At 39.6% G+C, this 15,901-nt stretch overlaps 1 protein-coding gene across 1 annotated transcript in view; it reads left to right on the top strand.

Moving 5' to 3' along the window:
• washc5 (WASH complex subunit 5) overlaps nucleotides 1–15,901 on the top strand; it is a 62,583-nt gene that overhangs the window by 15,876 nt on the left and 30,806 nt on the right. Inside the window, exons 6-13 of the mRNA XM_043688548.1 lie at nucleotides 1,517–1,669; nucleotides 2,186–2,299; nucleotides 2,588–2,759; nucleotides 3,603–3,730; nucleotides 7,703–7,832; nucleotides 9,078–9,190; nucleotides 14,061–14,227; nucleotides 15,698–15,773. Of these exons, the coding sequence (XP_043544483.1) occupies nucleotides 1,517–1,669; nucleotides 2,186–2,299; nucleotides 2,588–2,759; nucleotides 3,603–3,730; nucleotides 7,703–7,832; nucleotides 9,078–9,190; nucleotides 14,061–14,227; nucleotides 15,698–15,773 (1,053 nt within the window). The remainder of the gene's footprint in view (nucleotides 1–1,516; nucleotides 1,670–2,185; nucleotides 2,300–2,587; nucleotides 2,760–3,602; nucleotides 3,731–7,702; nucleotides 7,833–9,077; nucleotides 9,191–14,060; nucleotides 14,228–15,697; nucleotides 15,774–15,901) is intronic.

Raw genomic sequence — 15,901 nt, 5'->3', positions numbered from 1 at the left:
TGTTTTCTCTGGAGTGTCGGAGGCTGAAGGGTGACCTTATAGAGGTTTATAAAATCATGAGGGGCATGGGTAGGATAAATGGATAAGGTCTTTTCCCTGAGGTGGGGGAGTCCAGAACTAAAGGGCATAGGTTTAAGGGAGAGGGGAAAGATGTAAAAGAGACCTAAGGGGCAACTTTAGGGGCAGAAGGTGGTACGTGTATGGAATGAGCTGTCAGAGGAAGTGGTGGAGGCTGGTACAACTTAAAAGGCATCTGGAATAGAAAGGGCTTATTGCTGGCAACAGGATTAGTTTAGGATATCTGGTCTGCATGGAAGAGTTGGACCTATGGTCTGTTTCCGTGCTGTACATCTCTGACTCTGTTCTCCTGTTTTGGCAACTTTGGTTGCCAAAACAGGAAAGCAGGTTATTATCTGAATGGAAGCAGTTTAGGAAAAGGTGAGGTGCAGTGAGACCTGGGTGTCATGGTGGAACAGTCACAGAAGGTAGGCATGCAGGTGCATCAGGCAGTGAGGAAAGCTACTGGCATGCTGTCCTTCATAACGAGATGATTTGAGTGTCAGAGTAAGGACGTCTTGCTGCAGTTATACAGGGCGTTGGGGACACATCTTGCGTATTTTGTGCAGTTTTGGTCTCCTAGTCTGTGGAAGGACATTCTTGCTATTGAGAGAATCCAATGAAGGTTCACCAGACTGATTTCCGGGATGGCAGGACTGACATATGAGGGAAGACTAGATTGACTGGGCTTGTATTCGCTGACAAGAAAAATGAGGGGGGCTCTCATAGATACACAAAATCCTAAGGGGACTGGACAGGCGAGGTGAGGAAGGAATGTTCCCAGTGTTGGAGAAGTCCAGAACAGGGAGTCACAGTCTCAGAATAATGAGGAAGAATTTCTTCACTCAGATTTGTGAGCATGTGGAATCCTCTCCCAAAGGAAGCTGTTGGGGCAGTTTGGTAGATATATTCGAGAGGGAGCTGAATGTGGCCCTTGCAGCTAAAGGGATCAATGGGTATGGGGAGAGGGTGGGAATGGGAAGCTGAGATTGCATGATCAGCTATGATCACATTGAATGGTGATGTAGGCTTGAAGGGCCAAATGGCCTACTCTGCACTATTTTCTATGTTTCACAGCATTAGCAGCATTGTCTCTCCATATCGGAGTAATTCATTTTTCCTGTGTCTTTGAAAGTAGCTGCCTCTTTCCTGTGAGTTACTTTGGAAAGATATGGAGACTTTCGGTTGGTATTGCAAGAGGTTTCTGTTTGAGTTTCTTCCTCTTTGTGCGGGCTGAGGTTTTCAGTGTGACTTTACAATCCACTGAATCATTAACATTCTGTTTCACCTTAACTTGAAGGTGAAACCTAACCTGAGCATTGAAAATATTGATTTTAAAATATAGCCATCCTGTAAAATCTGTGTTAATGATAACTGGTACGTGGAATCATTGAATGATGTTAGAACTAAAGATTGACCTTTCACATCTTTTTTGATGTTGTGGTTTTCTTTATATCAGGTCTCAGCGTATCCACTGCCAGAACATCGTAGCACAGCCCTTGCTACACAGGCTGCCATGCTTTATGTTATCCTCTATTTTGAACCATCCATTCTTCATACACAACAAGCCAAGATGAGGGAGATAGTGGATAAATACTTTCCAGACAACTGGGTAGGTGAAAGCCTCGGTGAATTTCTAAAGCTGTACCTAAAGGCTAGAATAGGTTAATAGATTTTTTTCACAAAAGGAGCAATTCACAAAAGCTGATTTATGAACTACTTACTGTATTTTTCAGATTGCTCAATTAAAAAATAATTGATTAAAATGTTTTAATAGAACAATTGACTGAAATCATGAACTAACCCAAGTCTGTTTCAAAAGTTATTTTTAATTGTCAGACTTCGGTTTATGGTGTTTGAATTTTCACTGGATCTCTTTGAACTTGCCATTGCATCAGCTCTTCCAAACATTGAACAGCAATGTAGCAGGTGTACCTTGTTTTATTATACTTGTATTGTGTTTTTCACACCTTTTAGTAAGTCCTAAAGCATCTTGCAGCCAATAAGTTACTTTTTAAGGGCAGTCACTTTTGTAATGTTGACAATGTGATACACAATATGAGGTGGTCACAAAAGTGAAATGTTTAAACAAGCATTGTGCATTTAGAATTTCTTTTCTGCATGACAGGTGATCAGCATTTACATGGGGATCACAGTCAATCTGATTGAGGCCTGGGAACCGTATAAAGCTGCAAAAACAGCCCTGAACTATACATTGGAGCAACTGAACATCAAAGAGCAGGTATGGTCTCTGAAATTGTTTAGTGGTAATTCAGACATGGGTATTTTGAATTCTATTCTTTCTTTGTGCAAAATACTCTGGCGAGGGGGGGTTGTTAATTAATCTCTAATGAATTAGCAACTCTTTTTATAGTTGTATCAATTGGAGAAGAAAATGAGGCAGGATGAAATAGACTAATTTATTGGCAAGCATTTTGCCACCTCCTCAAAGAATCACTTTGTCGCCACTGCTGTTTCATAATGGAAGTTGTGTGATGTATACATTGACAAAGGCTATTTTCCTCTGCAGTCAAGTCGATATGGAGCGAGTGTTGAGAAGCTACGACGGCAGGTGCAGCAGTTTCTGAAAGAAGGCTTCTTGAGGGAAGAATTTGTACTGGATCACATCCCTAAACTATTAAACTGCCTGCGTGACTGTAATGTGACAATTCGATGGCTGATGCTTCACACTGCAGAAATGGGTAAGTGTGACAAAACATGTTTAAAACCAGCAGTTGTTGAGATCCAAGAATGTTTAGGGAACATTGAGCAGTGCATTGTTTATTGTGTACCAGATTTATTTCTAAGTGTAAAAATTGTTCAGAAAAATGAGAGAAATGTCACAAGAAAGAATTGGCCACTTAGAGAAGATTATAAATGCAGTAGACATTGTCTGATTAAAATGTTGTATAATATGTAAATTCTGATACCCCTAAATTACCTTCTCTCTCCAAAAAAAGAGGAAGTATTGCATGTAATGAAACCTTTGTTGATGCAGTTTGGATATTATGATGAAATTAACAACTGTTCATATATAAAAGTAAAGTTGCCATTGTCCCAGAGGAGCATTGGAGAGAGGGGACTGGTGAAGGTTTAGAACTAGAATTAGATTTTATTGTCACATATAATCAAGTACATGAAAAGTGTACAATGTGCAATAAAAGTGGTCTTCAGATTTGGTGCTACAGAGAATGAAGCTGGTGGATGAGGTTGCCAATCAAGCAAGTTGGTTTGTTTTGACAGATTTTTCAGCTTCTTGAATGTTAATTTTGGAGCTTCACTCACCCAGGCAAGTGGGCAGTGTTTTATCACACTCCTGACCTGTATCTTGCAGCTGATGGACAGACTTTGGGAAGACAGGATAAGAGCTACTTGCTACAGAATTCCCAGTTTTTGACCTTCCCTTGTAGCCAGTGTATTTTTAGGTATTTTGGTGTCTGGTCAATGGTTCCAGATGATGGTGGGTGATTCAAATGTCATTGATTATCAAAGGTAGATGGTTAGACTTTATTTTATTTAAGATTTTGTTTGTTGTTTTTTTCCAGTGTATGATCCAAACAACAAGCGCTTGCGTCAGATTAAGGACCAGGTTTTTAGCGACTCGAAATACAATCCCAAAACACTTTTTCAGCTTTTGCTGGACAGTGCTCAGTTTGAGTTTGTTTTGAAGGAGGTATGCTTCTTTTATTCTTGGTTTTCATTTCTATAAATAATGACACTGGAGAACATTTCCACACTGTAGGTAATCTAATCTAATCTAACATGCAAGTGAAAGGATTTGAAAACATAGACAGAGTTTGTTTCTTCTTGTGGGAGAGTATAAAGCAAGAGAGAATTATTTAACAAATGAGAGCCACCAAGTGAGGAGGAAGTATTAGTTTTATTCACAAAGCAGAATGTTTCAAGGCTAAACCCTTACCACTGCAACCCACTGCCTTTGTCAATAAGTGCCCTTTTATACACTTTTGAGTACAGTTAATGAACCAATCCTTAAAGGGACAAAAGCAAATTCACATGAAGTGTTACACAATATTTTTCAGAACTGTCACACTAGGCACTACCAGGTAGGCAGTAGTTACCTTGGCGTTATTAGATGTTCTAATCATTTGAACTACCCAGCCAGCAAACATCTCCTTAAGTATACACAATCGATTATCCCAGTGAGTTTCCTGATTGGCACATTTCTGTTCCTACATTCCGACCAGCATTGACCATCTGAAAAATATTGACCAGTTGTGTTTAGGGTGTTGGCTTTAAATAGAGCAGCATTTGACTGTAAACTGAGGCCATGTGGCAGTTCAGTGTTAAACCCTTTTTACTGCCTACGCATCTTGTGAAATTTCAGTGACAGAGCAGTTAGCAAGAAATTGTTTCATCAAAATTCATCTTAACTGATATTTATAAACTCCTGCTGTTGCTTTTACTATATCCAAGATGTACTGTGTCAGCATGCAACTAAATTTGAATGCTTTTTATGCTCCTTAAGGGAAAATTCTCAGCATTTCTGTCTCCTGGATATTCTTGTCTTGCCGTTCCCTTTGTTGTCATGTGAACAGTGCTTTTACTGTTGCTTAACTTCTCTGCTGCTTCCCATGTTCTGTAGTTGGTAACGTTTTATATTCTATGAGGTGTGATTCACATGCTTACACCTTTGAAATTTTTTATTTCAATTTTAAGACTAATTGGGACTCAATTAATTGATAAAAATTCGAACATCAAATTGGAAGATTCTGTAAATTCCACTTCAGAATTTGAGTACATGATCTAAGCTAACAGCGCAGTATAGTACTGTAAGAATGCTTTATTGTTGGAGCTGACATTCAGTAGGTAACATATCAAACTGATAGGTCCTTAGTTTATTGTCATGGTACAGCTGGATACTAAATGATGAATGAGGAAGAGTAGGAGTCCTTATGGGGGTTCTAGTCAACCTCCTAAATGGGTAACATGGGCCATTTATATCAAGCTGTTCATGGGATTGTCAGAGAATTAGCTGTCACAGTTACCAACATGGCAATAGTTATTGAACTTCAAAAAGTTGCTGTCTTTGTAAACATTTAGAAATGCTCCTGAGACATGAGAGAAAGTGATTTGTAAATTATTTTCTTTCATCTCATAGAGCATTTATTCTGCTTCCTCTTCCAGCAATCTTCTCTGCCTTCTCATGTGCTGTATAATTTAGAATATTGTTTATCCATTAATTGCTGTTATCCAACCTTAACAGGTAATTTTGCCTTTGACTCATTCCTTCTATTTTGTGCTTTCTCTCTAGTTTCATTGGTCCCTTGCAGGACCAAATAAAAACAGAAGTAGGCCATTTGAACCTGTTTCCTCATTCAAATAAATCATGGCTATTGTGTATTTTAATCCCATTTAGCTACATTTCTCCATATTGTTTGATAACTTTACCTAACAAACCTTTCTTGATCTTGTTAGATGGATTGGCCATGCTAAATTGCCCATAGTGTCCAGGGATGTGCAGGCGAGGTGGATTAGACATGGGAAACAGAGGGTTATGGGGATAGGGATGGGGGGCTTTGGTCTGGGTGGGGTGCTCTTCAGAGGGGTGGTGTGGATTTGATTGGCTAGCTTCCTCACTGTACAGATTGTATGATTGTATTCGCTGATCCGTCTTGAAAATGTCCATTGTTCAAGCATCAGCAATATTTTCAGAAAACAAGTTCTCAGTCTCTTTGTGGGGAGAAAATGCTTCCTATTTTCACTCTTAAATGGTCAGACTCTAATATTTAAATTGTGCCCAATTGTTTTTAATTCTGTTCACCAGAGGGAATGGATTCTCTGAATTCACCATATTGAATTTCTTTAGCACTTTAAAGACAATAGTTGTTCCTCAGTCTTCTAAATTGATTCTACCAGTCCTCATAATTTAATATTTTAAGTTTCAGGATAATGTTAGTAAATCTGTATTTTATCTCCCCAAAAGTTACTGTGTTTAAGAGAATGCAGTCCTTCAGATGTGGTCTCACATTGGCTTTGTGCAACTGAAGCATCACGTTCTCACTTTCTTTGCCTTTCACTTAGGGGGTTGGAAAACAATCATTCAGTTAGCTTTTTTGATCACTTTTTGTACTGTGCATTTGCCTTTTAGTGATCTGTGAATCTGAATTCTAATATCTCTTTCGTTCTCCACAAATCATTGTTTTTCAACATTAAGAAGACATGCTGATGTCTGTCTTGCATCCAACATAACTGATCTTCCACCTTTTTCTACATTGAACTCCATTTCTCTTGGTTTTGCCCATTTCTTTTAATTTGTTCTTGCAACTTGAACCTTCTTGCTTCCATCTAAATAACTTCTGTCCTGCCTTTAAACTTAGTGTCATCTGAAAACTTGGGATACCGAGCTTTTTATTACTCCCTCCCCCCAAGAAAGGGAATGAAAAGCTGACATTTCAGTTTAAAACCCTGGAGAGCATGCCTTAGAGTTTACAGGAGCAACAAGCAAATTCACCCCAAAACACCCAGAAAAGTTCAGTCATGGGAGTGACCAATTAGAAAAACTTTGCTCCCATAAATAGAATGGAAAGTATCTCTGAGGAGTTGTTCCTCCACATATAGACTGTTTCTCTCCCATATTTAGTGTTGATAAACTGCCTGTGAGCCTTAGACCCATAGATGGAGCCTATTAGTAAGAAGGAGAATGAGTGAGTCAGGGGTGTGGAGTCTGAGGGGGTGGAGATGCCAAGGCTGGATGTTGTAGGGAGAAGGTTTGGGGTGGTGGTGTGCCAAAGCTGGGAACAGTGTGTCATGTAATCTGACTGCAGTTTTGGTGGGGATCAGGGCTGGTCTGCATGGGGACAGTGCAGAAAGAGGCTTCAGAGGAGGTGGCTGCAAAATGGGAGAGATGTGTGGTTACAAAGGGATTGGGGGTAGAGAAGATAGGGAAGGCTGCAAGCTTGGGTGGTGGCTTAAAGGATGTGGCAGTAGAAAAGGAGAGATACAGGTTTAAACCTGTCAGCAAAGGAATACTTGGCTAAGCAGATAGAAAAACTTAATCATTGAGGTAATTAATGTTTTTGCAAATTAATGTGAAATCTCTGGTCTCAGGCAGCGTAGATCGAGTGCTACTATATGGTTGAAAGATGTCAGGGATGGTATTGCAAACTGCCAACTGTTTTGAAAAAATTGAAAACCTATAATTAGATAAATCAGATATGATCTACTTGTCCCAAATCCGTAATGATTCTTTGTGATTAGTGTGCACTTTTCCACTTACTTAATAACTCCTGTCCTGGTGGTAAATTCCAGAAGTTCCCCCTTAATTGATGGTAAACAAGTTTGTCTGTTGTTTTGCTAACCCTGCTACCTTCCCTTGCCACCACCTCAAATAAGATACATAGCAAACGTCAATGTTGGAGAACAGGGTGGGTGATTTCTTTAATTGAGCAGCAGGCTTGCAACAAGCTTCCCTCCTCTTCCGTTTTTCCTTTTGCCTTTTTCTAAAGCAGGGAGATTCCAGTATCTCCTATATGGCAGGGATCAGTGAAGATGGATCTGAGTATTGCTTCCCCAGTGTACCAGAGGACAAGCAGCCAGCCGAGTGGGTTTTATTTCTGAAGGGTTGCTCCGGCTTCCTTTGCTTTATGCCATTAATTGAGTAATGTGTATTTCATTTATCACTTAGATGTTTAAGCAAATGCTGTCAGAAAAGCAAGCCAAATGGGAAAGTTATCAGAAAGAGGGCTCCGAGAGAATGACTGAACTTGCTGAGGTGTTCTCTGGAGTAAAGCCTCTCACCAGAGTGGAAAAAAATGGTATGTGATTAGTGTTCCGACTGCTCTGTGCTCTGGTGAGATATAGTCTTCTTTGTACAACGTTCTGTTAGTTTCTGGTTTTGTGGCTGATTTTTGGTTTGGCCTTCATTGAAATGTTCGATTTGTTTGCCAAATGTGTAGAAAATAGTTCTGTTCCTCCCTGTGATGACAGGCTTTTTTTTAATCAAGTAATTTCAGATCTTGGTTAAACAGAGTTAATAATAATATTCTTTTTCTTATTTTCCCTTGTCACTCATTTACTTTTTTCCATTTTGCTCTTTTTAATTTTTATCATTATTTTGTCTCCCTTGCACCACTTTACTTTGGCAATCGTATCAAAATAGGGGTCTAGTTTGTAGGGCAAAAATTTCATGCAGGTTGCTAAAATTGACTATGAAAAAGTAAGGTTTTGGGAAATAGAGAACTAATGCCTAGTTATCATAAAAATGGGTTGTTTAAAAAAACTGTAGATCAGAGAATAGAAGGCTGAGGGGGCTAAGCAGTTCTACACTGTAATATTTGTAACTTTTGTGGCAGGAAACGATAGAGATGAGACCATGCTTCGTGAACCTGTGTCAGACAGCAACATTGTTCTTGTGATCTGACTGAAAAGAGTTAGATTCTGTTTTGGCTTTAGACACAAAATTCAAATTTCAGAAGGATCTGAGTTTCTTCGAATGCAAAAGTAATTGAAGAAGTTGAATGTTTGGCAAGAAAAAGAAAAATTGACCAAGTTAGAAGACAATTTTAGACAAAGAATTCGAATGGATGTTGAAGAACTAGAGAGGTATCCATAAAAGGCAAAAGGTGTTGGGTGACAGGGAGATAAAATGTGTGTGTGTTCGTTTTTCCCAATTATTTTTTCTGTCTAAAATTGCTCAAACCCAAAGTGATCTGAATCTTGGTGCTTTTTGAATTGTTCTAAGAGGTCTTCATTTCCTTCTTGACTCTAATCTACTGGTCCACTTTATGAAAGAAATATCTGTATAATTGATTGCTGAGAATACATTGTCTTTACATTTGTAAGTTGTACACCTACAACATGCATACTGTAATTTTGCTGCTCCTTTAGTACTTCAAGTAACACTAATGAATCGGCTGGTCTTGTACCTCTCGCCTGCTGGAAGGCTGTGATGTGTGGAGACCAGAGAGGGGCAAATGTATAATTTTTTTAAATGTATTTTATAGCAATGCAACAGAATCTATATCTTCTCAAACACTCCTCTCTCCTTTTTTTGCTCTTAGAAAATTTACAAGCCTGGTTTAGGGAGATTTCAAAGCAAATTTCTTCCTTGAATTATGAAGACTCAACAGCAGCCGGGAGGAAGACTGTTCAGTTAATCCAGGCTTTGGAAGAGGTGAGAAAGCTTTGAACAGACTAACATCATCTGCAAGCTGAAATGAAAATATTTAGTGAGATGTCTTAAAATACACAAGTACCACTTGAGCAACAAGAGAACCTTTTGGTATGTTGTTCCATAAAGATATTTTTAATAAAATAGTTATCATTGGAGCAGGATTAGGCCAGTCAGTCCTACGAGCCTGCTCTGTCATTTTGAATCATGGCTGATCATCTACCACTCTGTTATTTTCCCACATTGATCCATCTCCCTTGAGATCATTTCTGGGTTAGTCAATTTTTTATTTTGTTTAAATATGAAGAAATTGAAATTCAATATTGTTAACCTGTGCTTTAAAATAGTTAATTATTTTACTCCTTTCTTCAAACGAGAAGAATCACCAGCTGAAGATGCTTGGATAAAGGATTTATTTGCTAATGAGTGAAGCACAGGAAATTTGTATTAAAATTCCCAATTATTTTTTCTGTCTCATTTCTCCCACTGACTAACCAGGTTGTACCCTCCACCTGTGTTCACCTATCCTCATTTCACTACCCTGTCCCCGCCACCCCCTTTATCTGTTGCTCCCCCAGACATACCCCCAGTCCTGAAGAAGGGTTACACTTGAACCATTGACTTCTCCACCTCCTGATGCTGCCTGACTTGCTGTGTTCTTCCAGCCTCCTACTGATCTACTTAAAATATATGAACTCAGTTTGTGCAATGTCAAGTTCAAGGTGAAACAGTGAGGCTCTGTCATACGGTCTTGGGTATATTGAGCCGGAATGTCTCCTTTTTCATTGAGAGGATGGTGAAAGTTGCTTTCTCAAATGCCACGCTGCAAGAAACACTTAGCAGTTTTATTCAGTTACCTGATGTTGAATCATTGAACGGTGGTTCAGTAGTTAGCACTGCTGCCTTACAGTGCCACGGACTCCAGTTTGATTCCAGCCTTGGGCGACTGTCTGTGTGGAGTTTGCATGTTCTCCCTGTGTCTGCATTGGTTTCCTCCAGATGCTTCGGTTTCCTCCCTTAGTCCAAAGATGTGCAGGTTAGGTGAATTGGCCAAACTAAATTACCCACTGTGTTCAGAGATGTCTAGGCTAGGTGCATTCGTTAGGGGAAATGTAGGGGAATGGGTCTGGTTGGGATAGTTTTCGGATGGTCAGTGTGGACTTTTTGGGCCAAATCGCCTCTTTCCACATTGTAGGAATTCTTTTTTTAAAAAAAAAGCACGAGGGACTGCCTTTCTGTTTGCTGGGGTTGGAGGGTACTGTAGAAAGTTGACTTAATGGTATTTAGTTATATCTGTTGCCATGTTAGAACAGCGTAATAGTTATTGTCCCAATTATTCCTTTCAGTCTGCAGTTAAAAAGATTGGAGAAATAAAAGGGAGGGGACATTCAGAAGATATGTAATTTTAGATTTTCAGCTGGAAGCACTGAGTTGGGACAGTTTCTGGCTCTGGAAACCTGACCCGGGTAGAGAAAATGACCCAGCTGGTTGATTTTTGTTTCTAGAAGTTGGGATACACTGAAATTAGGATATATGGTGGCACAACCCATATAATTAAAAAAGCTTGCGGGAATGGAGGCAGCCTGGTGTACTTTACCCTAGATTTGAGAAAAAAGGGAATCACAACCCCTTGTACCCTTTTTACCTATGTTCAATCTACTCCCTCCATGCTGATCTTTGTAACCCACCCTTCACCCTTGCACGTTACCGTGCCAATTCACTCAGCCACCTCCACAGGCAGACCTGGGACCCATGTTGAGATTATGTAATGTTAAATTTTATTGATCAATTCACTAAAGAAAATACTTAAAATTGATAAAAGCTCATTCACTATATTAAAATTCCATTCATCTCATAAAAGTAAGGTCATAGGACACTAGGTTATAGTCCAACAGGTTTATTTGAAATCACAAGCTTTTAGAGTGTTGCCTCTTCATTGAGTGAAGTATCATAGGTTCTGTGCAGCAAAGAAATCTTGCTTGAACTTATGTATGAATATGTTGGCATATTGGGATGCAAGTGTGGTCCTCATGGCTGTTAGATGAAGAACTGGTTGTCGAAGGTAAAGGCGTTGTGATCGAGGATGAAGTGGATGAGTTGTAGGATGGCATCTGGAAATTGGCAGTGTTGGTGTTGAGTACTGATGCTATTGCAGCAATGCAGCCATCACGGGATGTTGGTGTAGTGTGCCGAAACATCCATTGTGATGAGGAATGTTCTTGGTTCGATTGGTCCGTGGGTGTTGAGTTTTTGTAAGAAGTCTGTAGTGTTGCGACAGAAGCTGGGCTTTCTTTGTGCAAAGAGTTTCACGATCCCTTTGACATAGCCAGAGGGGTTATCACACAAGGTCCACATTGCCTGATATGATTGGCTGGCCCAGTGTGTTTGCTTTGTGTATCTTTGCAAAGGAGTAGAAATCTCCTATGTGAGAAGAACATGGGATGAGAGTGTGGGGGAGAGTCTGAGGTTTTGATCAAAGGTCTTGATTGACAGGTGCATTCTTTGGTTGAATTGGCAGGTAGTTGTCGATAATGCTCCTGGTTGTTCAGTTGGCAGTACCCCTCTTTGCATTAGTCTGTTCTAATCTACATGATGATGGCTCCTCCTTTTGTAGGTTTGATTGCGATTGGTTGTGAGAGCATGGATGGCATTGCATTGTGCTTGGGTGACATTCTGTGCGATTATGTGAGCATGGCTGATGAATCTGGCATTAACGTATCTCCTGATGGCTTGAGCATATGTTGAGCCTGGGGCAGCAGCCTTCTGAAAGGTGTCCAATTCGACACACTCTTGTTTGGTCGTTGCACTGCAGATCTCTCTGACGACTGTTCCAATTTGTTTGTTATGTCATTGAGCTCGCTGCTGGCATCTTGGGATTTGTTGAAGAATTCCTGAAGCCGCATTCACCTGATGAATTCTTCTTGTGCCTGCTGGGAGATCAGTAGGGTCCATTTTGATAGTGGGATTGAAATTGAGCTTTGGCTAAGAACTTCAATTTCATCTGGTTGAAGGGTGTGGTCAAACAAGATGATGGATTTCTGTGGTGGCACTGGGGGGGCTTGGTTACTGCTGGTGGTGATGCCAAATTTCTCCAGTTTCCTGTTCTTGGTGTGCTTGTAAATGGCTTAGTTCTGCTGCCTCGTCTGCTTAGCAGTATCTCGTAGCTGGTCCACTGTATCCTGAGCGCAGGCTGAGAATATCCACTCTATCTCTGTTTCAAGTTTGCGGTGTCGTCTGTACAGCTGGTTTATGAAATGATCGAGAAAGATGTGGTGGCAGAGCCTCCGTGTAGTCTGTGTTGTATCTTGAATTGAATGGGTTCGTGTTCTGTAGCCCTTTCGTGATCTTCTGTTTTCTTACATCTCTGCTGAAACTTGATATCTATGTCGATATGCGCCATCATCTTGATCATCCTCTCCTCTCTACTTTGAACCAGCAGTTTGTGGTGTCGTTGGTAGCCATGATGTGGAGGCGTTGGACTGGGGAGGGCAGAGTCAGAGGTTCGGTGACACCAGGTTCTCGTCTTCACCTGACGAAAGGGCTTGTGATTTCAAATGAAGCTGTTGGACTATAACCTGGTGTCGTCTGACTTCTGATGACCTTGTCCACCCCAGTCCAACACTGGCATCTTCACATCGTAGTTACCTTATAAAAAATAATAAGCTTTTGAATTAATGGTCCACTTCTTCATAGAGTTTCTAACCATGTGGAGCTAGCAATCAAACGACGAACTTACAGGCACTCCACTGTCATAATGTAAGGTTGTGAAATCTGTAGTCCAGCACTAATTTTGTAATAATAGTTCTCCGGGTTAAATAGCAAATATCATTTAAGAGTGCAGGCAGTTTTGTTTCTTTGCAGCTTTTTTTGACAGCTCCAATGAGTGTAACAATTGTAATTAGTGTCTGCACTTTTTGTGCACCTTTCTTCTTCCTAAGTTATCCCAGCATCATATCCAGAATGGTATGTTACTTCTCCAAAAGGGTCTCCTACCTTTCCAAAGAACTCCTGCAACTTTAGACCTTCTCCTAAGTTAGTGCCCAAGTCAGGTTTTGGAATGCTAGATGAGCAGTTATCTCTCTGAACTATTGATATGCAAATTTTTCCCAAGACTCCGCAACAATTTTGGGTGCCAGTGTATCCAGCTACATGAAAGTTCAAGCCAGCATATTAAGTTCAGATCATGAAAGGATCTGATTATTACACCCTAAATTGGCTTCTTGTATAATTATGTATTTAATAACATTGGCACACTTCGAAACATGGGTCTTCATAGTTGAGCTGCTTTATGAAAGTAACCAGTATTGATCTATCCAAGAAAATTCGTGAGATTGATCGTCAAAATTGTTCTAAAATCCCTTTTGGTTGCTCTTCTTAGTAGGAGAGGAGTGTCTGGGGTCCAACCATGAGCATCCTTTCATGTTGTTTTCCATAAATTCTCTGTCTTTTACTCCAAAATCATCTGTAACAAAACTGGGATCACTAACATAATCGAATGGGGAGATGGTAAACCCATGCGCAGTATACATGTTGACCTAACTCCTTTAAACATTTGAGGTAAGAGAACGGAAGAAGTGAAGGAGATGAAAGATATTTTCAGTCAGGTGGTAATGACAAAGTCAGGTGGTAATGACAAAGTCCGTTACATTGCTACAATGAATGTGATTTATTTCAGTTGTTAAAGTATAACTCAAAGTTTAAACCCTTGCACATTGGGCCTGTTGCTACAAATTTATAAATAGATGCTGTCAATATTCTTAATTACCAGACCCATAGAAGAGATACTGGTATTCTAGAGGGTTAAAGAATTAATTTGAAGATATCTGTCACTCTACAATGCTTAGGCTGAGAATTTTGTAACTTCTTAAAACAGGTCCAAGAGTTCCACCAACTTGAATCGAATTTGCAGATCTGCCAGTTCCTGGCCGACACTCGTAAATTTCTCCATCAGATGATTCGCACCATAAACATTAAAGAAGAGGTCCTCATTAGCATGCAGATTATAGGCGACTTGTCATATGCCTGGCAGCTTATTGACAGGTAGGATCATTCTTATATTGAGAGAGATTGTGAAATCTGGTGTTTAAAAGTTTCTACGTATGTAACACCCCCAACTCCTCCTCTGGATTCAAGTATCTGGGATATCGCCGATGCCGGAGTAGAATAGTTAAACATACCCAATCCTCTTGTGAAAAGTCAGCTAAAGCTGCAGGTATTGAGTACCTTTCTCTGCTGTCATAAATCACTGATATCCCATCCCACCTTCCATTCTTTCTAATGAGTGCCCTTTTCAAAGAAAACAAATAAAATGAAATTGTTGGAGTTTAGCTCCATTAACACAGTCTCCTCTTTTTCACCAAATGTGAGCACTCTGTTTGTAGCAGCTCTTGTATATCACCACACCCCTCTTAGCCTGTTTTGTCCTTTTCATGTTCTTGTGTATTCCTCTTTGCTTCTAATATTATTGAGAACACTTGTAATTTAGTTCAATCAAATATCACTGGAGTGTGAGATGTATAGTGGGTATCAACTAGCATAAAACTGGCCAAATGTGCAACCTGCTAACTAGAGACAATTTTGTAAATTGAATTCACGCAAATTGGTTGCTTATGCTTTAAGTCCTCAACAATACTTCCGTATTGTCAGTCATCAAACAGAGCTGTATGTTGCTGTTTCCTACAAATATCTTGGCCCTATTTTACTTCCTCCTTCTGCCCTGCCCTCAAAATACCTTGATAGACTGGACAACATGTTAAATTTGATTTTTAATCTTTTAAAGGCTTGAAGCTGTTGTTCCAATTTTAGCTTTGTCACAAACGCAAACCATAGTTAGATTTAAAAACATGAACTCATCCCACCTAAGAATTTTAGGAAAATGGACAAAACACATTAGGTAAGCTTAACAATTTGGCAATGCTGACTGGTGACATTGCCATAGCTGGCTTCTGAAGGGGTGAGAGTCGGTTCTCTTTTCCATCTGTATAGCCATGAAGGAATGCTGAAGTTCTTGAGGAGGCCAAGCGCACATTGGCCCTTTTTTTTTGTACTACCTGACAAAATGTTAAGATCCTGCATGCTTAAGTGAATAGAATGTGGACAACAAAAGAAAATTAGAGGGATTGTTGGTTCAAATTATTGGTAATGAAGAAGTAGACTTAGACATTCTGAATACTTCCTGTACCTCTCAAGTTTTGGATATGGTTCTAACACAAAAACAAAATCCAGGTTTCAGGTAAAATGTGAAACTTCAGCAATGTTATTGGAAGCTTGAAAGTTGAATAGATGAAAATCAAAATAATGAATTATCTTTAGAAGTTTTTGGCCAAATGAATTAACTCCTGAATTGTGTAAAATTATATATGGTCAAATGGATGCCTGAGATCTGTTTTCTTATGTACCCAAATTATTATTATTTAAATTTTATGACCTTCACTAGTGCCAGTTAAGCTGTGCATTGCTATAGTTAGCGTGTCTTTGAGCAATGACTAATATAATACTACTTATCTGCAGCTACACATCTATCATGCAAGAAGGTATACGAGTCAGCCCTTTCATGGTAACCAAACTTAAGGCAACATTTTTAAAGGTAAGTGGAGAGGAGTCAGAAGGCAGTATAGACCAGAAATGATTAAACTGCTGAATTAGTCAAATAATATGATGAATGACTGGGTTATTCATTTGTAATGAGCATGTCCCAAAACAGTTGGGTCACCA

Source organism: Chiloscyllium plagiosum, chromosome 4 (assembly GCF_004010195.1).
Source record: "Chiloscyllium plagiosum isolate BGI_BamShark_2017 chromosome 4, ASM401019v2, whole genome shotgun sequence".
NCBI classification, from domain to species: domain Eukaryota; kingdom Metazoa; phylum Chordata; class Chondrichthyes; order Orectolobiformes; family Hemiscylliidae; genus Chiloscyllium; species Chiloscyllium plagiosum.
Note: the sequence above shows the minus strand (reverse complement) of the source record. Positions and strands in the feature narration are given on the sequence as shown.